The 23668-nt window shown below is 38.2% G+C and overlaps 4 protein-coding genes across 5 annotated transcripts in view; 3 read left to right on the plus strand and 1 right to left on the minus strand.

Moving 5' to 3' along the window:
• The first annotated feature begins 814 nt into the window (after positions 1-814).
• Positions 815-4177, plus strand: LOC145479200 (protein meiotic P26-like). The gene has a single exon (XM_081457486.1). The coding sequence runs from the start codon at positions 1075-1077 to the stop codon at positions 1906-1908; it is 834 nt and encodes a 277-aa protein (XP_081313612.1). The 5' UTR covers positions 815-1074; the 3' UTR covers positions 1909-4177.
• Positions 4178-5262: 1085 nt separating this feature from the next.
• Positions 5263-14436, minus strand: LOC145479199 (mitochondrial carrier homolog 2-like). The gene is made up of 14 exons (XM_081457485.1): positions 14293-14436; positions 12950-13034; positions 12481-12538; positions 12317-12365; positions 11786-11839; positions 10374-10409; positions 9667-9724; positions 9434-9485; positions 8827-8886; positions 8376-8469; positions 7970-8017; positions 7306-7373; positions 6512-6587; positions 5263-5715 (listed from the first exon to the last, which is right to left on the minus strand). The coding sequence occupies exons 1-14, from the start codon at positions 14434-14436 to the stop codon at positions 5653-5655; spliced, it is 945 nt and encodes a 314-aa protein (XP_081313611.1). The 3' UTR covers positions 5263-5652.
• Positions 14437-14714: 278 nt separating this feature from the next.
• On the plus strand, positions 14715-20562 carry LOC145479197 (COP9 signalosome complex subunit 4-like). The gene is made up of 10 exons (XM_081457483.1): positions 14715-14868; positions 15453-15604; positions 16223-16326; positions 16665-16818; positions 17032-17182; positions 18167-18251; positions 18364-18449; positions 18537-18652; positions 19082-19166; positions 19921-20562. Exons 1-10 carry the CDS (start codon positions 14715-14717, stop codon positions 20052-20054), a joined length of 1221 nt encoding a protein of 406 aa, XP_081313609.1. The 3' UTR covers positions 20055-20562.
• Positions 20563-20659: 97 nt separating this feature from the next.
• Positions 20660-23668, plus strand: part of LOC145479196 (uncharacterized) — a 30641-nt gene continuing 27632 nt past the window's right edge. For both annotated transcript variants that reach the window (XM_081457479.1, XM_081457480.1), the window contains exon 1: positions 20660-22714. In XM_081457479.1, the coding sequence (XP_081313605.1) occupies positions 22614-22714 (101 nt within the window). In that variant the 5' untranslated portion in view covers positions 20660-22613. The remainder of the gene's footprint in view (positions 22715-23668) is intronic.

Consider the following 23668-nt stretch of genomic DNA (forward strand, 5'->3'; position numbering starts at 1 on the left):
TTTCAGCAGTTTTTTAAGCAATTTCTCGTCATCACGGCTTCGCCGCTTTCTTAGCGCACACAAATTGTTTAAAAACGGCCAAGCTACGCAGGCTACATTCGAGCAAAAGCCCTTGTTTGAGATTTCTCTCTGTTTTGTAATTAGCACCCGTATGAATGTCTTGTTATCGTGACGCCATAGTTTTTGAAAAGTTTCCTCCACACAAAAACGCAAACCCGGCGTTTTCAAATTCCTTAGATTTGGAGATCGTTTTCGAAAAGCTCCGTTTTCGTGACGGATTATTGTGGACAGTAGGCGTAACCGTAGAAATAAAGCCGCGTCTTCAAATTCTTCCGTCGCAGTGTGGACGCTACTTATAATGCCTGATTATGATGTCAAGATGACATTGAAACGTCGTTTTTTTAGCGTTAGTATTGATTGTGAAGTTTCAAGTTGTTGATCCATTCATTTTAGTTATCTAACTTTTTATTTCCCACGAAACTAAACTTCTATGGAAGCATTTTCGATAAATTTAATTGATATTTTCCGTTAAATCTTAGATTATGTAAGGAGTGAACTTTTGACACTTTTTAACTCATAACTCGTAACTCTGATTGGTTGATTTCGGTTAATGACCCTTTAAATTGACTTAATCGTGTGATAAGACTTTTGCACGACTAGGTTATTTCCCATTTCAGAGGGCAAATAACTAAAATCAGCCATTTGGGTTTTCTTTATTAGCTCTTAGGACTCTTAGCGCGGGTAAAATTTTAGTGGGAAGGACGGGCATCAGTCACTATCGGTAATTCCCAATCAGCTATCCTTTTTCTTCTAAAGTTTAGCCAGCTAAGCCAGATAACAATAGATTTGCATTGTATCGTATTGCGTAGGTATCGAATAAAGCCACGGAAGAATAAAATGCGATCCTGAACGTGGCTAGTTTCACGCGTGGGTAGCGTGGGCACACTCGACCGTATCTGAATCGCGGGAAATGTTCAACCAATGAAAGACCGAGTCGATCTGATTCGATACATTTTGCAAAGCGTGGCTTTGAATTTCCCATAATGCCTCACCGGGCACTACGAAGTGAAGAAAATGGCGTCTCTGACTGTGTGTGGTTCGAATGGAACTGGTTTGGGTCAGTTTCGATATCCACAAGGAATAGCTGTTAGCAACAAAGGTGAAGTTGCTGTCATAGATACGTGTAATCACCGTGTCCAGTTATTTAGTTCCGATGGCCAGTTTCTGAGAGCGTTTGGAAGTCAAGGAGTCAAGGATGACCTCATGAATTTTCCTTGCAGTGCTACCTACGATAAACAAGATAATATCATCGTCACGGATTCTGACAATCACAGGTTGTTAGTGTTCTCTTCAAATGGCGAGTTAATACAAGAGTTTGGCAGCGAAAGCCTCAGAAATCCCTGGGGCGTCTGTACGACAAGTAATGGCAACATCGCGGTTTGCAGTGGAGGCGAAAAAGGAGAAGTTCAAGTTTACTCGCCGGACGGATCATTGGTGATGCAATTTAGTGATCCCTCTACAAACAGCCGTCCTTCGTACGTTGTCTACAGTCACGATAAGTACTTTGTGTCTTACAGTGACGATCAGTGTGTGAAAGCGTTCAATGGTCAGGGACAGTTGTTGTTTAACATCGGAGAGCCCGGCATAGGCGACGCACAATTCAACAGACCTCGTGGACTTGTAGTCGATGAACACGAGCAGTTGCTGGTCTGCGACGGCTGGAATAACCGGATACAAGTCTTCAGCCTAGAAGGGAAGTTTTTATCGAAGTTTGGAAGTCGTGGCAAAAGTCCAGGACAGTTAATTTTCCCCGTGGATCTTTCGATTGCTCCAGATGGACGGGTTTTTGTCATCGAGCTGAAGGGCGAGCGTCTTCAGGTTTTTCAAGGATTAGAGAAACAAGCCTAGAAATACATTAGCTAGTATGTGTGATCAAGATATGGTCCCAGTCAATCGAAAACCGTCCTTTCTTGTACATTTCCTACATAACTAATTAATTGGTTTTATTTGTAAACTATATTTCGTGTCATATCATAGTTGATTCGATTAATTTTGTAATGTTTTGCTGTTAGAGTGACAGAGATTGCTATGTCTTGGTTAGATAGACAGGAACTTTTCAACCAGTATGGTTCAGATTTTCGTAGTATATGGCAAAGCAGTCCTAAAGCCTAGTTGTTGATACAGTAATTCCATAATATGTCTTAGTGCCAAGGTTACTGTACTTGTGGTAGTTCTCTCTTATTTAGACATATTCATTATTGAACCAAAGTGCCTATCCACACAAAGCAGATGAAAGTTGTTTGTTCCTGTTTTGCTTACATCTTATCTCCACCAAATTTTCATTTTGGTTACAACATCTGCACTTATAAATAAAAAAAATTGCTTACGGTAAAACAACAGTCACCTACGTAATTAAACACCTTCTGTTTTCGATGAAGGAACTTAATGTTTCCTTAAAATGAATTGACGGATCTGCCGTTTTGACCCTTGACAAAAATTTGGCATACTCTGTGACAGGGCAACAGAACTTTTGAAGTGCAAAAAACTTGTAGAGGTGAAAATCACCGCCTACACTTGTAAAATAGAAGTGATGACAGATATGGTTGCAAAATAAACCAAACTTTGCCTAGTGTGGATGGGCACGAATGTCGTGCATTCTACTTCACCAGATCTTGTTCATAACATGTGCTGATTGTGGAATGAGATCATGTTGTTTTTAGAAACCATCACAACAACATCCTCAGGAGTTTCAATAATAACACTGATCCCTGTTATTAATTATGTCAACCAAGACAGGAGCTACCCAAGCCATTAGAGTATTACAATGTTTTCATTTGCAGTGTTGTGTGATTCAAGAGTAAAAACCTTCAAGTCTTTTGTAGGGTTATAGAATGGCAAATGAAACACTTGATGAGATGCAAAGTCTTTGTTTAATAATCCAACATTGAGGCTACATTTTTGATTCTAAGCTTAGTATTCAATGCTGAACAATCCAAGCCCAAGACTCAAAACTAACATGCTGAAGGTGAATTAGGTCATGTACAAACATACATTGTTTTAAATTGGTTCTTGTGACAATTTGTGTGAAAGAAATGTCAGCCTTTGTTGAACCTTGCTCAACTTCATAATATGCCACATAAGTCCTAGCTTCTTTGAGATGAATGATTCACAAATAATAATTTTTAACAGTCTAAGCTACTCTTATTTGACGTGAAGACAAGCCTGAGATTTTGAGACTAGTTCTAGACACAGAGAGTTCAAGACGAAACTAAACTTTGCCTCCACAGATCATTCTAGACCATTCTTCTTCTCTTTATGTGATGACAAATACATTATTTTGAACAAAGAAAGCAGTTTCAAGATTGCTGCTGCATGCTTTCACACTTTCATTTTCAGTATATTTTTTTTGAAGTAATTTTCATGTAGCTGATCAATATTACCAGATATAACCAGAATGTATTAAAAGGAGTAATATTTCCAAAAACCGTGTGAATTCATATGTAGAGAAGAGTTATTGAAAATTCCAAAGGTATCCTCTATATCACTCTTGGCACAGCCATCTCAGCAGATTACAAGTTTCTGATGTGTCAAGTACTGATCAACAAAATGCAGTCATTCTGGGTTCATATTGTGGTTATGTTCGTTTCTGAGCTTTTCTTAAAAGGCTGATGATTCAGTTATCAAGTCTTTTTTTGTTAGGTATTAGTTACATTACAGACAGTAGAAGAGGTATCTTTAATATACAATATTGCTTATGATTTTCATATGCAGTTACCGCCTTTCTAAATTCAGTTCAAGAAACTGGCTACCAAAGTTGTGCTTTATATGTCAATAAGGATATTTTCTTAACAATGCACTGTTAATCTGTTTGTGCATAACTGATTGTCCTATTTAATGGTCAATGCATGCACCAGTAATATTTACCAAACTGTACAGAGCAGAACAAACTCTGAGTTTGCACAGAATGACTGGTCTCAGACTTTCAAATTGTACCAGGACAGAGAACCAACATACACAAACAACATAGCTACAGGTTTTAAATCAATGGTATGTTTGGTCACTGGGATTAACCTCTGCACTGATTCAATGTCAGCCCCAAGGCACATGACAAATTCATGTTGTTATTAAATTATACAATGGAATTTTTCTTGTATTAAAGATCTTACTGTAAACTCAAGTTGCAGGGCCTCAAGTCTCTGATTGATAACACTTATGTTTAGTTGATTTCGTTTATTAACATCTAATCCATATGATAATGAACAATGGCTTTAAAGGAACCTTTAATCTGGTTCAAAAAAACTTTGAAGGACACCACAGGATTCATTGCTGGATATAATTGGCAAACATTTTAAAGTGGCTCACACCTGAACAGTCCTAAGATATTAGCTGATATTCAACCCAGAGATTATTACAGACGATGAAAACTCTACAGAGGTGCATGTATTGACTCTTCTTGGTTGCTACTTGCATGTAAAACAGCAACTGATCAGACATAACACATCTTCCTAGAGAGATCAATAATACAGAATTCTCTAGGGGAGGGTCTTGACAGTTTTGTCAGATGTTTCAAGTACGGGACAAATGAACATTGAGCAAGTAAAGAGAGATCCCTGTTTATTTCAGCTGGGATTCAGCCATTTTTTGACCGTTGATTGCTGTTGCAAATCAAAACCTCTCCCCTAGAATTTCATGGAAACTTGGTGAAAGCAATGTGTAGTTCCAGAAAATATCCATACCTCCCCCACGGAGGGGATTTTTTCTAACACCTCCCCACCCCTCTGGAAATTCCAGTTAAGCTTCATACATTTCTTTAAATTTTTTGGTCTTCCAGAACCCCCCACCCCCCAGGAAATTCCAATCCCTTCTGTGGGGGGAGTATGGATATTTTCTGGAACTGCACAACGTTCACAGAGTGTTAGTGTCAAATAATGTGGAAGTAATATATTGCACACGAAAGACTGGTCATGTTTGACCACATAAATTTTCTGAACACCAAGAAGAGAGTTGGAAATATGATGCAAAGTGGAATATTTTTGATGAACTTCAAGACGTTTGGAAATGTGGTCAAACACTATCTAGAGAGTTTGATATATCTTCTCAATTGAAACTAAATAGAAAAACAAGGAATAAAATCATAAAAATTCATGCTAATAAATATTAGGATCAGATTCCAAAAATCGTGGTCATGATTTCCTTTGTTAAACTTGATGAATTTTATTAATGAGTTTGAGAAACACAAATAGTCAACTCCAACTTAACATGTAATAAAAATAAGTTTAATTTTTATTAATGCAGTGCTAATAAAACTAAACAATAGACTTTTATCACCAATATTCACTAAAGTATACTACAGGTGCTCAAACTAAATAAAAGTGTAAGTGCACAGTCCACGATAGTGAAATAAAAGCCATCCTTGCTGGTTTCATCAAAGAATACCAGAGGGTGGGAACTGGCCTTTCACTAAATTCAAATAGACCTAGACATGAAAGTCAATGACATGCTGCCACTTGAATTTTATTAAAGTTCTAAAAATGACATCCTCCCCACCACCCCGTATCCACCCTACAATAAATTACTTATTGCATAAAACTGTTCAGCTTAGAATAATTGCTTTGACTGTCTTGGCTTTGTTCTTGCTTCATCCCAGTCTAATTACATCCCAGATACTTGACGGACAGTCCTTCGGAACATGCTTGAACCACGCCACAAGTTTCCCTAAGCAAGAAACGGTGCTGGTTAAACATTGTACATGACCACAAAGCAAAGCCATATAAATTTCCTCAAACAATAATAATAATATTATGCCAATCCTTACTTGTTCGTTTTTGAATTCAAATAAAATCAATTGAGTTGACTATGGTTACCTACAAAGCTAGTGTTTAATAAAAATAATATACAGCAGCCAGACAATCTGAATTTCAAGGTTAACACATTTGACTGTACTCTCCGTTGATGTCAGTCTGATGAACTAGTAGTCTTGTATAAGGATGCCGTTTGGGCTTCCTCCCTGAATACAGTCAACTCTCGTTATAGTGGACACACTCGGGGATGTCGTTTGGTGTCCATAATAGCGAGGGTCTGTAATAGCGGGGCATGAGATAAAAAGTGCCCTTATCTTACAATAAATAACATAGACAATGTCTGTGAAGCAAGGACTATTGTGCAGACAAAAAAAAAGGATAGATGTGAAAATAAACATTCCTCAAGTCTTTTGAAGTGTATTTTGACAAATTAATGATGAACAGCAGACTGTAATTTTACATAATTATGTTATATCAGAAGTACGTGGTGTCTGCTTTATTGAGAGTCGAAAACAATAAAATTGTCATTTTGGTACCACTAAAGTGTCCGTAATTCCGTAATAGCAGGAGCTGTCCACAGGGCGAGAGTTGCCTGTAGAGTGTGATGAGCCATAAGAATATCTGCTTAGGAGGCTGGGGATCAACCACTCTATTTCAGAAGTTGACCTTTTAAGACCAATGGTCAACTTATTTTAACAATACCAACTCACTGATTTTCTGAGATATTTAAAACAATCTGTCCATCCAGAAAACACTGGCATTGCAGGAGGCTCTCCACCAGCAAGACTGCAAACAAAGTAAAATGTGTCGTAATTACTGAAGATGTAGCTCTGTACAGAAACAACATTTTTACATGTGCATTGTTTTTTTTTTTGTATTACTTAGTAAAAATAATATCAGCTCTCCACCTTAAGTGGTGGCTTCACGTAGGTACATTGTGCTTGCAGTTTCTTTGTTTCTTTAAATGTGGAGTAAGAGATAGTTCTTGCCAAAATGTGTCTACGGTGCCTAGAATATTACTCCTGTCAGTGTGTAGACCTTAGTAGAGGCGGTTAATACTTGGTGTGCTAAAATCCAGACTGAGCAGCCCAGGTTTGATCCCTGGCCGTGGTCACTGCATTGTGCTCTTGAGCAAGACACTTTTACTCTCAAAAGGTACAAATGGGTACCAGTGAATTTAATGCTGAGGAGCAAGTATGCAATGGACTAGCATCCCATCCAGGGGGGGTAGAAATACTCCTAGTTGTTTAGCGCTGGAAAAAAAAACAGAATTCATTCCAGCTGTATGAGCCACTTCGCCCGATGCAGACTTAACCTCACCTTACAGCTGTACATCTTAACCTTGTAATATTTGATCAAAATTTGTCTTGTAAAAGTCAAAACAATGGTCTTAGATGGTGACTGAGAAATTTCATTTCTCCATGTAAACTGGGCAGAAAATGTTGTCTTGTGCTGTGCACTGATGACTAATATTTTGTTGAAAGGCAAGAGTAGTGTAACTTACCCAACATGGTTGACAATCATCATGTGTGAGACCAGAGTAAATGGGTATGTCACAACACCAGCAGCATACTGAAATGAAACAGTAAAAATCTTAATTGATTAGGCCATGCATAATCCTATTTACATCATACATGTAGCTCATCAATTTTGACTGCTGTGTCACAACCCACTTTCTTCAGACTCTGAGTATGATGTATAGTAATCGACAAAACCAAATTCCACCAGCTAATATCTTAGTACTGGTAAATGAACTTTCTTTGTACCAGTCAATGAGCCCAAGAATACTTGTGTACTATTCATGATTGTGTCTCCAGTTGAAGGCAGCACACTGTACAGTAAGGGCTTCTTTCAGTTTTACTTTTAGTTTTACATAGTGGTGCCATTCTCTGGAACAGTCTTCCTTGTAACTTAAGGGAAGCAGAGTCCCTTGGGCAATTCAAACAACTACTCAAAGAAGAACTGTAAGGCACAGCATTCGTGAAAAACAGCTTTTTATTCAAATATTTCTCATTATATCAGTATTAGGTATTTTTATAGCTATTTTTAGAGCTGACGAATTTTGTACCGTGGATAAATAAAGATTATCTATCTGTCTGTCTGTCTGTCTGTCTGTCTGTCTGTCTGTCTATCTATCTATCTATCTTGGATTGAATCAGACAACATACCTGGAAAAGTCCATTTGTATACACCTGCACTTCTTTTCTCCTACTGACCTAGAAATTGAAATTTTAAAGAACTTTCAGAGCCAAGAACAAAAGAAATGTGTTGTTGCAGAAAATATCCATACCAGCTTAGCTTCCTACTTTCCTTTGAAATTTTGGCTTTTGAAACCCCCACCTCCTTGTAATTTCCATTAACCTTCCTTTGGGTGGGTATGGATATTTTCTGGAATGGCACAACGCTAGGTAAATTTGAGTGACACGATTGGCTTTCAAGCTGCCACCAATCGTTATCAAAAAACATTAAAACTATTTAGGAGTAACAAGATCATCATTGAATGCATGAAACTTAACCACTGTTAATGTTTGTTCACTGACTACATTTTAAGAAGTTAATATTCTCACTCCTTACCTCACTATCAATGGCATATTTGCTAACCAGGAAGCAAGCTCCTCTATATAACCACAGTGAAAGGATTTCTCCAAGAAGACGAGGAATAACACCACTATCGAGAAAAAAGGGAGAAGGTCTTTAGCAGGAAATCAATAATTCTACTAGACTATGTAACTCAAGTTTTAGTATGAGATCGTCTAGCCAGTTAATCCAGGACATCATTCAAGCTCAACAGTTAATGACCACACACTATCTTCCACGAGAGCAGAACAGATGGGATACAAAATCAGAAATGTGTTGACGTGATGCTGTCATTATACAACGTATGACTTCCTGAACAGACCTTCGAGTGGAAGGATATTCCACTGAGAGTTCATAACTGGCATGATGTTCATATGTAATATCTGATGGCAACTTGAAAGTTAAGTACTTTACTGAATATATCACTAATTTCAGCAATTATTCACACCTAAAAAATCCAGCAAGGCCTTCATTGTTGTAAATCTCTTTTATTGAAGCTCGAAGGCCACTGAAAACAAACAAAACTAGTTTTAGAAGCAATTACAGAGCTATTTTGCTATTTGTAGCAACATAAAATTTTATACAACCTGTAATTAAATTTTAAAAAAATATATTGTTATAGATGTCACAGAAACAATATCCATAGACACATTGCATATTAATAATAAAATTTTTAGTTAGTTATAAGATGAAAAAATAAGTTTCAAGTATGTGAAATAAACAAACACATTTTTGTCATTAATACAGTTGCATTTCACGTACAGTTACTGGTAATATGTTACACCACAATGATGCAAATACTATAATTTAGTTACAGGCACAAAGAGTCTGAAAGGAGTCTTCGATAATTCTTAAGTTCATATTGTTAATTAATTTTGAGAGATGCTTAATCAACTATTAGCAACCCACCAGCATCATGTTTAACTCAGTAAATTGCAACACAAAAAAATAGGTGCCCAAAGGGTACATTGGTGGGATACCTCATTTGAATCAATGGTCATGAGCTGATGACAATAGTGTGGGATACCACAGGTATCCCACACAAAAACACCGACCTGTAAATTGTTTCCTGCCCAACAAACTGAACCATCATCCTAACTGAGATTACTGCAATTTAATCAGGAAAAGCTGTTTACTTAAAACATAAGCAATAAAATACAGAAATTATTTCCTGAGTCACTGAATAAATAAGAATTTATTCTACATGCAAATATAGTGTGGCTGTAATGGTACCCTCATATACATGTAAGTCTCCAGGCTGACTGCCAAAAACACAGATTTGACATACCATAAAATGGGTGACTGATGATAAGAGCACTGCATTTTGCCACAGTCTGCATACAAGTCTAAAGGAAAAGAAGTTCAAATTCTAACATCAACTATTAACAGGAGACCTGTGATAACTTTGTTCATAATGTTTGGTATTCTATTACACTGTGATACCACTGCTTTGGGGGTACATTTTAAAACATCCGCTATTTTTGGCAAACCTTCAAAATTATCCAATTAAAAAGATACAATCAAGTAAAGCTTGCAGTTATAATATTATACCGTGCCTGTATGAACTCTAAAAACAGACACCTGGAACAATGAGATGACGTTACACACCACTCAGCAAAAATGATTTCTTGGAAATATGACTCACCTCTTTCCTCTGGCGGCATTACTTTCTGCCCCATCCCTACCTCCTTCCCTCCCACCAGCATAATTCAATGAAAAAATAAATGGCAAAATAAGATGTGAACTACAATTCATTATTAGCCATAACCAACGAGAGGAAACAAAAACTTTTACTTACTGTGATGAACTATGCATACCCGTAATTAGGTGTTATTGTGATTGTTGTTATTTTCGTAAGTGCACGTGCACATATGCGGTATTTAAGATGCAGTCTTGTAATTTATGCGCTCGGTGGTCAGTTTCACAGTGTAACGGCTAGCGCTGTTTGTGCGCAATTAAAGACAACATTTTACCGTTATTGTTCACTACACTTACCTCCTCCGCGAACTCTAGCAACTCTTCTTCTTTGGTCTATAAACATGAAAAACAAATAAAGAAAACAGCCATGCCAGATGCAAGGAATGTTAAGCAAGTCATACATCATAATTACCATTAATGATTTGATGTAGCACCTGGGGCACTACTAATTTACTTTTGGTAGCTCAAGCTTAAGGGAGGGCACTTATTGGAAAGGGGGCACTTATTAGAGGTAAAGCAAAAAAAGGGTAAAGTCTGCATACAAGCCAAGCAGCCCATAAGATAAGGTTGGCTCTTATCTCTGGTTTCAGTAACATGAAGCGACTAGGAGTATTTCTACTCCCCCTTGGATGGGATGCTAGTCACTTGCAGGGTTACGCACCAGCATTAAATTTGCCAGTACCCATTTATACACCTGAATGAAAAGAGGCACTGTAAGAATAAAGTGACTTGCCCAAGAACACAACACAATGTCCCTGGTCAGGGCTCAAACCCAGACCGCTTGATCCAGAGGCGCGCAACCTGACCCTGGAGCCACCACGCCTTGACAGGTGCATATTAGAGAGAGGTGTTTATTTCCATTAGGAAAAAATTCATTGCCACATGATACAACACTTCAACGAAAAACAACAGATACTTCAACCCACAAACAGTAACAACAGCAGAGCTCTCAAGTTTATTTGTTGACAAAGAGTGCAATCTTCAATAGCCATTGTTTGTGACACTGCAGGCGGCACCCCACAAGGGGGGTCTGGGGGCATGCTCCCCCAGGAAATTTTGAAAAATGGATGTAGCTAAGACATGTTTTCCTTCATTCTGAACAGAAATGTGATGCTTTAAAAGCAACTGTAGATCGCAGAATTTTCTTTTTATTGGACCAATATCAATGCTTTCTTAGCAATCTGACTTACATGTATCCAGAAGTCAAATTAACATGTTATAATGCTTGTTCTACATGCTGTCAGTCTGATCACTGACTGAACAAGGATGAATTATATCATAAAAGATAGTTTATTATGAAGGAACTTCACTAAAGCAGCAAGGAATCTTAAATGCATGAGAAATAATAGTTTCAGCATGACAACGTAAGATTAAATTTGTTTGCGTGAGTCTCACACTTAATGTGTGAGACTTGAGAGCCCTGCAATAGGGGTTTTGATGGTCGTAAAATAATGTTCCATATCATACTCAGATGATAAAGCAGACTTCATTATTCATTCACAACGAGTCTATTAATAATCAGTTTTAAGCTATTCTTTGTCAATTTCTTGAATGTCACTTTTGCTTTTGGAGCCCTTACTAGAAGGGGGTGATTATTGGAATAGTGGCACTTACCAAAGAAGGGCACTCTATGGGCTGCGGGGGCACTTATTGGATGGAGGGCCCTAAATTAAATCATTATAGTACAGAAAAAAATCCATTTAGCCAACCTTATTTTCTGGGTGTACAAGAGGGACAAGAGCATTGTCTTTTGTACCCATTGCCTGTAAAAAACCAAAGATGACACCATTCAATTAAATATACAGTGGAACCCCGCCTTACGACCACCCCGTTAATACGGCCAACTCATTATTACGACCAATTTATTCTGGCCCAAACAAAAGCCCAGTCAGTCATTTTCTTATTTAAAGAACCCCTTTAATACATCCACTCCATTAATACGACCAGATTTTTGTGGCCCATTGGTGACTGGATTAATGGGGTTCCACTGTATTAATCAACTTGTCAATATATTCTGTACATGCATATATTTATTTCATTTATTAATTTTAAGATCTAGAAACACCTGGTGGACCTCAGCTCAACAAGCAGCAGTTAGGTTTTAAAATTCATGAAGCAACATGGAACATAGTGTCCATGATTGAAATGAGCAGAGAAAGACAGCTTCACATGAAAGCGTAGGGAAAGAGAGAGACATTTTTTTTGTATACATGCATTTTAAGCAACATTTGTTCTCATACCTGTAGAATTGTATTGTTTACAAGAGTTCCAATCATGGATGAGTAGACCCTAAAGACAAGTGTGAATTCTTGTTATAAAAAGTGAAGTTCATGTCAAACTGATCTTTATAGTTGCATGGAATTGAAAACAGTCATTAAAACTGTTGACTAAAAGCAAGCCTTACCTTGGTAATAAACCCCTGTACAATCCACTCCAGCCATTGAGCTTCTTAACATGGTTTGCTAAAATACAAAAACAAAGAAATTGATACTAGCTGATTATAAAATTAACCTAACATAGATACACAACAGTAATGAGTCCTCACTAAAGTCCAGAACGTGATCCATTAATAGTGATTTATTGTAAAACTGACGTACAGTCTGCACTAATTCTCTTATTTCTTGTCTTATTCAGTTCATTCAAGATGATGTAATGTCTACCATTCCAAAATGCATGTTTCTTTTGCCAGAGCTGTACAGCTTTGGTCGTCCAAAATCACAGTAGCAAAACATATGGGCAACAGCAAATAATAAATTGTTGTTCGGTGGCAGAGTTGTTGCATATCGTATTGTAGCCAGTGTATTCAGGTACATATTATACACGTATAATTTGTGGGGAAATGTACTGTAACAGCCTTATCTAGAGTCCCTTACCATATTGAAAAAAGCTTGGTAGTCGTAACACCTTGGTTCCTAAGAATGTTTTTGATGGAGTTGGAGGAATTGGTTCATGACCAACCTTGATGTCATTCACAAAAAGAAAAATTGTTAACCTCTAAAACTGGACAAAATAAACATATGAAAATATTATATTAGATGTTACCAGGAGCAAAGCTCCGACAATAAAAATAATGTACTAGTAGTAAGAGGAGCAAGGCTGAAAACAAAGTTAAAAAAAAAATGTAAGGATTACGAAGCTAAATGACTAGGATGTGTTTTGAGTCTCCTTATTTACTAGGGACAGAAGCAGGACAGACAAGGGCAGGAGTCAGGAGATAATGGTACGGGAAGTGGGAGACCAGGGTACAGGAGGCCTGAGGTTCTGAACCCCCTCTTCCCCTCGCCCGTCCCACGTCTCATTGCTGCCATTTCACTGGCTAAAACTTGATTTAGATGATCAGGTAACAGCAAGGGATTGGATGTAAACCCTTGTTGTTAGTATTGATGTTGCATGAGTCACACATGCATGGAAATGCACCTTTTATCGTTAGCTTGTCATCATTTGCATAACTTGTTACACTTAGGTGGCCTCTAACAAAACCACCCAAAAAGCCAATTTGAAGTGATAGTATTCCAACTGATGAAGATATCTGAGTGTGTAATGTCTTTACGTTTTTCCAGTGATGCTTGAAAATGTACCATGTTTTACTTACCACCTAGCTAGGAGCCTAGGACGAGCAGATCATGCATGTACTAAAGGCATCAGATACCCTCGATCGATACCCTCAATCAATACCCTCGATCGATACCCTTGACCGACCCTCAGTCGACACTCCATCAACATCTCAGTTGACACTCGATGGACACTCGATCAACATCTCAGCCAACATTCAGTCGACTGGTCAACTAATTTCCGATCGATGCAAAGATGTCGGTTGACACTCAGCCGACTATCGACCGACTGTTGATTGGGTGTTGATCGAGTGTCGACCGAGTATCGATTGGGATGTTGACCGAGTATCGATCGGGATATCGATCTAGTACCAATTGCTCAAGATGTCGATGGAGGGTATCGATCGAAGGTCGATCGGAGGTCGATCGGGACATGATCCGGACCAGCTAGGGCTTAGCTTAGTTCGGTTCCAAGGCCAGCCGTTTTAAAAAACAAGAAATCATTGGTAAGATAAAGGTAAAAGGGTAGTTTTAGAGACATAAGCCAATTTGAACTTTTTAAATTGAGCTTATCATAAGCTTTTATTGCTACTGGAGGGCTGAGCGCGCCCGCAAATAAAGGAAGTGAAAGCCAACAGTTTTACACTATAAACGTCCACAATTACCTGCATTAGAAGCCTAACACATGTCAGTGGTTGGGTTGCTGTGGTCATAAATGCCGTCAGAACAAGGGCACCAGCAGTAGTGCCTTCATTATCCAGCAGATCCTCGAAGCTTTGACCATTGCCATTCTCGTTTGCAGCCGCCATATTGAAGTTGCTCTTCTGCACGAATGTGAGGTTGGATTGTGCGACAATTATTCCCAGTGAGGGCGGGGTAAGAAAATTACACAGGATATTTAAAAACTCAATTTGTGATTTGTTTTATCGCTTTTAATCCAAAATGCGTTAAAAATATTATCAAGGAAAATTGCATCACTGTTTGATATGGCGTTTTAAGGTTCAGACTTATTATTTTGGTCTTTCGGTGCTTACATAAGACATCTCACTCCACCCCACACAGACAAGGACAACGACACCGAAGCAAGATGGCGGCGCAAGTAAAGCAAATGTGGAACTCTCTGTCCAGTGCTAGTGGTTCACACAAGGATATTACGGGAAAGTATCGCGAAATTCTAGAAAAGGTTTTCAAATTCCAAGAGCCTGCTCTTACGGAAGGCCTTAAAACGTTTATCGAGGCTGGTAAGTTCGTAACACGTTTACCTTAGTTTGCAACTTTGCATGACCACTGAGACGAGAAAAGCAAAATGCCGCTGTAATTAAGTTTTTCCGTAATAGTTCCTTGTGTATTTTAGCCGTAAGATAATTAACTGGCCTTTAGTTATATATTGTTCATTGTTTACTGTCCAGCAGAAATTAATTTTTCAACTGGCTTATCCCAAGGGATTGATAAGTTTAGAAGCTTTAGCTGAAAGAGTGTTCAACTTTTTTTATCTCTTAGGATCATTTAAAAAAGGTGATGAGAGAATTTAGGATTGTTAAATTTTGATACTATTACGGTCGTTCTTAATAGTTTAAACTTCCATCCATTAAATGAGGAGTTTTTTAAGTTAATTAATCCATTTAAGTCATGAGGTTCGATCCAAACTTCAAATTTTGATTTGGGTGTAGTGTTAAGCTCACCCCATTTTGGCAGGCTGGGATTCCAAATATCCATAAGAGGTGAATGTCAATCAACATTTCTTTGTTTTTTTTTTTTATTTTCACCACTTACCTTTTCAAGGCCCTCAAAATGTCCACAACTTTGTTAACCTTGTTAATTGCAGTGGTACATGAAAGCGTAAGCCTTGTTGTGTCAAGACAGATATTAACTGAGCTTTGCAATCATATTCCAAACATGGAGTCCTCCACTGCCAAAGAAGTATCACATTTTGTTCTGGACAAATTGCAACCTAGAGCTATCTCCTTTGAGGAGCAGGTAAGTGCAGATGGTATGTACAAAGTTCATTTCTGTGCATTTCTGTTGTGGGGAGTAGTTGTGTAGTGGTGAGAGCACTCACCTCCCACCAATATGGTCCAGGTTCCATTCTGGCCCAGTGCCACATGTGGATTGAGTTTGTTGTTAGTTCTCACCTTGCTCCGAGGGTTTTTCACCAGGTTCTCAAGTTTTCCTCTCTCCACAAAAAGTTTTACAACAACTCCAAATTCCACTTTGACCAGGATAGAGTACTCACATGAAATTAAGATATTAAATATAATAAAGGCTGATGTGGCTTCCTCTCTATGAATATTGTAATTTATTATTATAATTATTTTTGCAATGCAAAGTTGATTACATTTTAGATTAAAGTTATTCAAATTGATGAAAAATCTTCCAAATGTCCTGCTACCATGACACAACAAATGTGTGACCCTTACAAGTTATGATTTGAATTGCCTTTAAAGGCCACAGTTGTTTAATTTATTCTTTACCTGTTATCCAAAACAGATAGCATTTTATTCTGTGTGTACCAAAGGAGCACCCATGAATAAGAGCAGTGTAATGGAATATGTTCTGGACAACTCTTCCTACTGGTGATAATTTGATATTCTGTAGGTTGCATCAATCCGGAAGCACCTGGCCAAAATCTATGAAGAGTGTCAACAATGGCGAGATGCTGCAAGAGTGCTTACTGGGATTCCTTTGGAAACAGGACAAAGGTAGTGTGAATTTGAGATCTGTTGTTCTGGGCACGACTTTGCTTTGTGTTATGGTTGTTCAAAACCTATGGTATGTAGCTCATTTCTTCATCCCCATTTGTTAGTCTGTTTGAAATTAAGGAACTATTAAAATCTTTACAAAGATGTAGAACAGGACTTTGATTTCTTACAAATCAAATTCTTATTGCTAGCTTCCTGACTGTCAGACCATTTTGTTATCACTCTTAAAAATTTCTATTTCCCTCACATTTTGCCCAAATTTTGAACACTCTTTAGTCTTGCATGTTGTAGCTGTTCAGAAAGTGATAATTATGTGTCACGTGTATATCATAATTTAGACAATATTCAGTCGACTACAAACTGGAGACATACCTGAAGATTGCACAATTGTACCTGGAAGATGAAGACCCTATACAAGCTGAGGCTTACATTAACAGGGCATCACTTCTTCAGACAGATACTAAGACAGAGAAACTGCAGATACTATATAAGGTACTTTCAAACAAGATTTAGTCAACTTGAAAAGCATATATTAAAATGATGTGCTGGGCAACAGTCAGCTCCTTGTAGTCTGTGAGCAACACAATTCTTGTTGTCATCTTTGTATGACCTGAATGAAAAGAAATTAATCTTGAATGGTATTTTATTGTCACGTAAGGTTATTGGTATAAAATGATAAATCCAGTGTTACTTGTTATTCCACAGGTGTGCTATGCTCGTGTCCTGGATTACAGACGCAAATTCATTGAAGCTGCACAGCGTTACCTAGATCTGTCCTACAAAGCTGCAATACATGATGAAGAGAGAATGACAGCACTAAAACATGCTTTGATCTGTACAATGCTTGCTTCAGCTGGTTTGTAGTGTTGACAACATTGTCTTTTATGCCACATCTTGTGATCTTTCAGTACCGTATTTATTTGATTAAGCGCCCAGGGTGCTTATTTAATTTTTGGTCTTTCGGGGTGGGCACTTATTCGAGGCTGGGCGCTTATTAAATTTTCACCATTTTCAGTAAGTAAAAAGTTTATTTTGTAACAAAACAATAAATAAGAACAAAACACGACAAAATATTAAAGCATATGAATTGTAACTGTTCATTGTTCGGTTTATGCCCAAGATTAACAACTCATTGTTCAGTCTTTGCAGAAATCTCTTTAGCTATCATAATTCTCAATCAACATCATAAAATTTTCAGACAATGAAACTAGAGATTGTAAGCCATTAAAGAAATACCGTAATAATCAATACCTGTATTCCTCTTGTGCACTTTATTTATTTATTTTTTTTGGAGGAGCGGGGGGTGGGCACTTATTCGAGGTCGGGTGCTTAAAAAGTACTTTTTGGGGATGGGGTGGTGGGGGTTGGGCGGCACTTATTTGAGGCTGGGTGCTTATTAACTTTTTCTAACTTCAGCATGGGTGCTTATTTGAGGTTGGGCGCTTAATCGAATAAATACAGTATTTGTATTGTAATATGGACACCAATGGGACAGGCACAAGACAGTGTCTTTGCTACAGAGGAAGAGAGTAACATTTGAATTCAAGTTTCACTGGGACTAAGTGAACTAATAGAGGGGCCCACATTTTAGAGGTGTCCTTAAGGAGAGGTTTGACTGTATTATTGTTTGATTGTTGGTTAATTGGTTGATTGGTTGGCTTATGACAAAAGTCTATTATCACTTTCAGAATGTAAACATGTATTAGTAGTGGACAGGTGTATTTTTCAAAACTAAACTTAGCACTGAGGGAGGGCTCGGCTTGAAATGTCTGCTATAAACATCATTTTTAATTTGGCACTGAGTTATTGCTATTTACAACTTTTGAGGTGTATTTTTCAGGCCAGCAAAGATCAAGAATACTCGCAAACCTGTTCAAAGATGAGCGCTGTCAACAGTTGCCAGCCTATGGGATTTTAGAGAAAATGTAAGCATAGCTTATTGCAGCTAAGTTGAATATCATCCCGCACTGACACAACTTATGAATGTAAAATCTGACGTATTCTTATGTGATCAATGTGCCCTTTTGTTTCTTCAAGGTATTTGGACAGGATAATTCGTGGCCCAGAGCTTCATGAATTTGCCGCTATGTTGATGCCACATCAAAAGGCAACTACTGCAGATGGTTAGCCATACTCTTCTTTGATAGAGCTCCACTAGTAGCTCATTGAATTTCAGCATGCTAAATGTTAATTTGTTCTCTCTGTTTAAGGTTCCAGTATCCTTGACAGGGCAGTGATTGAGCATAATTTACTCTCTGCCAGTAAGCTCTACAACAACATCACCTTTGAAGAGCTTGGAGCTTTGTTAGAGATACCACCTCCCAAGGTAGGCATTTTTTGTTTGTCATTTTGTGCTTCAACATGGAGGATTAATGTTGTAGTCATCTATGAATACACCCAATTAGGAGTTGAGTGTGTTAACCTCAGCTAAGGGGGTAAAACCCCACAAGGTACAGAGAGAGTCTTTGACCTTTCTTGGTACTTTAGCCCGTAGTCAGAAGTTATTAAATGATCATGGAATACAAGTGTACAGCTTGCGAACCTCCACAAGTCCACATCATTTCCATGCGTCCACCTCAGCTCTGTTGGTAGAGCAGGGCTTCCTGAATCCAGTTTTGAGGAAAATCTTCAAGAGTTTTTTTTTCCTGTAAGATTCTTGTTTTGCTGGCAATGCAGTAATTATCGAGAACTAAGTCTTTGGTTGTTAATTAGTGCCCTGCTAAGCACAGATGCCATGTGATGTTGTCTCTTTTAGGCAGAGAGGATTGCATCACAGATGATTTCTGAGGGACGTATGTCTGGTTCGATAGATCAGATTGATGGAGTTGTACATTTTGAAAGTAAGAAAAAAGTTTTCAACAAGAATTTCATTTGGTGATATTAATTAGACAGAGAAAACACCTTCGCTGTACTTAAGTTGAGCAAATGACCCTAAGCAAGAAATTGTTTTTCATAGTCAGGGCGTGCACTATGTTTTTAATTTTTTTTTGGTGGAAGAATTCTTTTTTCCATTATTTTATAACTGTCACACTCCCCCTTCTCCCCCTCCCTCCATCCGCTAAAAATGGTCATGGCTTCTGTGTCATGCGACGTAAATCCGAAGGTTTCAAAAGTTTGATTCACGAAGATGCAGTTTTGTACGGAAGAAAAGGTATGACGTAAAATGATATACTAAAGCTACGAAAATAACGGTTGCCTAAGTTGCTCAAGTCAAATCACAAAAGGAGAATGAATAACAAAAAAAAATGTCAATGCGAAAAGGCGGGGAAGTGAACTATGAGATGTAGTCGCCAATAATCTGTGACTAGTGTCACTGGATAATAAGCGAAACAGAACGGGGGAAAATGCCTTTATTTCATACCGTAAGACTCTGCAGGCTGTTTGCAAACACCTTCCCTTTGATCTTTCGAGGAAAACACTGCTTTCTCTTCTTTGATATTAAAATTACTATCTTATTTGTTAGTGGATGACGACTGATTGTATGTACTAGAAACAAACTAGTCACCCCACCTTTGTCGTTATATCGTGAAAAGTAACGTAGCTCACAGAAAAGTAATATTTGCAGTAGTGCTCACTTTCGATTTTGTCTTTTAGCTCAAGAGGTGCTTCCCTCGTGGGACAGGCAAGTCCAAAACCTGTGTTTCCAAGTCAACAATGTGATTGAAAAGATCAACAGCCACGCACCAGAGTGGGCAGCTAAGTACACCGAATCACAAATGACATCTTGAAGAACATCCAGGGTAATTGAGACTGTAAATAAAGCATAAGAAGCGTTCATTAATTGGTGGACCAAACCTGAACAATGCACGTGAACCGGATATCAGTAATGTTCTCCCCATTCCTCCACGTCCACCCTGTGAAGAAGATTTAACTGGTAACGAGGAGGTTTATGTAATTGTGCGGAGAAAACGGACACATCTTGAAATTCTTTAATAAACGTTCTGCTATGATGAAAAATTCTTACTGCTGTAAAGTGCAGTGGTGTTAATCTTTGGATGGAACTTTTTTCCCCATCATGCAGCGGTCTGGTGAGCCTTGTGCTTTTGGATATGATCCAGTGGCTCTCTTCTGTAATGAAGCAGCCATATTGACTCTCGGCTTTTCTGTCTCCACTTTCCGCCGTGCAACGGTATTGGCTTCTATTTCATTACAGAGATTCCCGGATTCCCAGTGGCGCAACTGTTAAAATATCTTTGAAACGTTAATGAAATAAAATGTGAATTTTGTGTTTGTTGAGATTTTTAGTTCGTCTAGTTTGATCGTCCTGGTGAGCAAAATCCAGAAAACAACCATTTTAGTGAGAGTTTGAGCATACATCACTTGCAAAAAATTTCGGGAGCTTAATTTTCGGACACTTTTGGTGCTTACCATTAGCAAAAAAAAAATACGGAAACCTCGGTTGAAAGTGAAATGGAACAGCAATTTTCTGGAAAATCCGTTCGGAAATTGTAGACTACCTCCAGAGGTAGCGCTCTTTCTTTTCGGAACGGAATGGCGGAAATTTCCTTACCATTTGGTAGAATCCCCGGTTTCCAGTCTCTCGTCAACAGAAAATAACGGGAAATCAAATTGCAAATGGTAAGCGCCATCTTGTTCGGTTGGTCTCCTGATTTTGGAAAAACCCTTTCCATTATTCAACGGTCATCCCAACAGGTTTATTCCGGCAAATGGTAAGCACCCTTTATCTCGCTTCGGACAAATTTCGAACAAAAATTTCGGACACTTTTCTTAAACATAGCTAAAGTAAATTTACGCCAGCAAAACACGGATTAGACTGAAACAACATCTGTGACAAAGATAGTTTTACTGCACCCTCAAGGCTTTACGGATACACCGACGAGAAAATAACACATATTCTGTTAAGCCAGTACGTACCTCAAGCAGTGACTCAACTAGAGTTCGCTCCCTAAAGGAAACTTTTATATACTGTACTGTAGATATTTCGGGCGCTTAAAATTTCGGACGCTTAAAAATTTCGGACACTTTTTTTTTTGTCCGAAATTAAAATCGTCCAAAATTGTTTGAAAGTAATGAAATAAGTTTCTTGTCGTTTGGTTAGTTTCACCATGACGTCATTGCATTGGCTGTTGTCATGGGTGCAAAGTTCGTTCCAGTATTTGGTCAGGTGTTGTCAATTTTGATCATATTCCTGGTATCTATTTACAGTCGTTTCGGTTTTGTTTCAGCCAGACTTCCTTCGTCGGTGTATGTACATCTGTGTCACTATTCGGCCATTGTAAAGATTCAACAATCTTGTAGCTGTGGTTCCTAATCCTGGAAACGAGGTTGTAGCGCCTGATTCGTGTTCAGTGCTTACTGCGCGCGCTGGAAGGATCATACCCACCTGTCCCTCCCCTACTGCGTTGTGAACTGATCGCGTGAGTACCTAACAACTTGTGTGGAGGCGGTTGCTGCGAACAACTCCTGTTAGCTTCCGGCAAAATAAAGCGCTTTACGAAAATTAGCAAGAGATTAGCGCCTTTTATGGAAACGCTTGCAGTGTTGGACGGTTGGATTGAACACTTTTGTTATATTTTAGATGATTTTCGATGGTTTTGGAAGAAATAGCCTTGACTGCGAAGGGAAAAAACATGTTTTTGTTTGTTTGTTTTTAACTTGGAAACTTGTTACATGCTTGCTAATGCTATGCTTATATGTTCCTTAGCTTTTAGAGTCTACTTTGTTTGTTTTATAGTTGGTCTGAATATGCTTTTTTTTTCCCTTCAAACTGCTTTTACCGCTAACCTCGAATATTATTTCCCTATCACTATTTTCCACGGATTTTTGGTCGATGCATTCTTTCTCATTCCCCTGGTTTCCATCCAGTTTGCTCGAAGTCTGCCAATGTTTGTTCTTTTCTCATAGAATGAAATTCATGGCTCAAATTACTGAAGTGCCATGTGTCTTGTAGTGACGAGTGCTGACACTGTAATCGACAAAGCTATAACAAAACAAAAATTACAAATAGAAAACTCTTGCTGACTAAAAGTGAGTCTTTCCCCGTTTTAAACTTTGTTTTGCCATATGCCAGGTTTCTCCAACTAAATGTTTAAACATGGCATGGGTCGCCACTGAGCTTTCATTAAAAAATCTCTTTGCCCCCCGGCTTGAACAGGTCGCGTGTTTGACAGAAAAACGGGTGGTGGTCGCTTCTAAGAATAACTCAAGGTCACGCTATTTAAAGTCCTTCTACGTTTCAGTCAAATTTAACTACTCGCCAGCGACGAGAGCATTTAGACGCACGATTTTTTTTTTCCACCAGGCTGAAATTGCCGATTCGAGATTCAATGTTGGAAGAAGGGTCTTCGTTTCGGAGCGTTTCTACGCTGAAAATGCCGGGGAAGTGCCTCGAGAATCAAAACTCCCAGAAGAAACGAGATCCGTCGTGGTAAGTATATGATCTTAGAATAAATCAGTTCCTTTATTAATATATATAATAGCACCATTTATATACACTTTAGAATAACATCTTGACTATCGCACTAAAGGAAAATTAGCGCCAAGTGGCGCCGATGTCCTTAAAAAAAATTTGCTCGAGTCACAACATAAACTGTGATTAATCTTTTGAGTTTTACTGAAGCATGCGGCAGTTTTAATATCTAGAATTGTATCGAGGAGATTAGGTAGCCTATACAACGCTGACGGACCGTATGGTAGTCAAGCTTGCACCTAGATATGTTTATTTCATCCAACAAACTATGCCTTCGATAGTCTAACACGAGAAAAAATTTCCTCGCCTGGCAAAGTAATTAGTTCCTTCGATCTAGCTGGTGCTAGACGCGATAAATGATGTAAACTTATTAACACTTTCTTGATCATACCATTGTCGTGCATCCAACTTCAGAATTTCTTTATTTCAACTCTGTTTTAGATTACGAAATTAAAAGAAGCAACTTCGATCAAAGGACTTTATTTTGTAACGGCAGGAAACACTGGCACTCCAGTGGTTTGATTGACAGGTTCCTAGCTTTAATATATATTCAAAAACGAAGCCGCCTCTTTTGTTCACATCAGAAGATACAAATAACCTAGAAAGGTTTGGAATAAATCAAATGAAAAAGAAAAAAGTTAATAGACAAGAATGAGAGAGCATTAAACTGTTAAATTGACCTCATGTGTGAAGAAAAAGATAGAAAAGTGAAAAACTGTATGGATCAGTTAGGAAATTAGCTGGAGGTATTATGTGGATTTTTTTTATAGGTTTGACTCGTGTCAAAACCTTGTTAAACCAAGCAATTGTGTCCAGACGTGGTCTAAACACAAGGCAATCATTAATATATAAAAAGTGACAAACGAGTGGGCAGGCTTAGGCTTCGTTTTAGACTTAAACAACACGAGAGCT

Source organism: Orbicella franksi, chromosome 2, assembly GCF_964199315.1.
Source record: "Orbicella franksi chromosome 2, jaOrbFran1.1, whole genome shotgun sequence".
In the NCBI taxonomy this organism is placed as follows: Eukaryota; Metazoa; Cnidaria; class Anthozoa; order Scleractinia; family Merulinidae; genus Orbicella; species Orbicella franksi.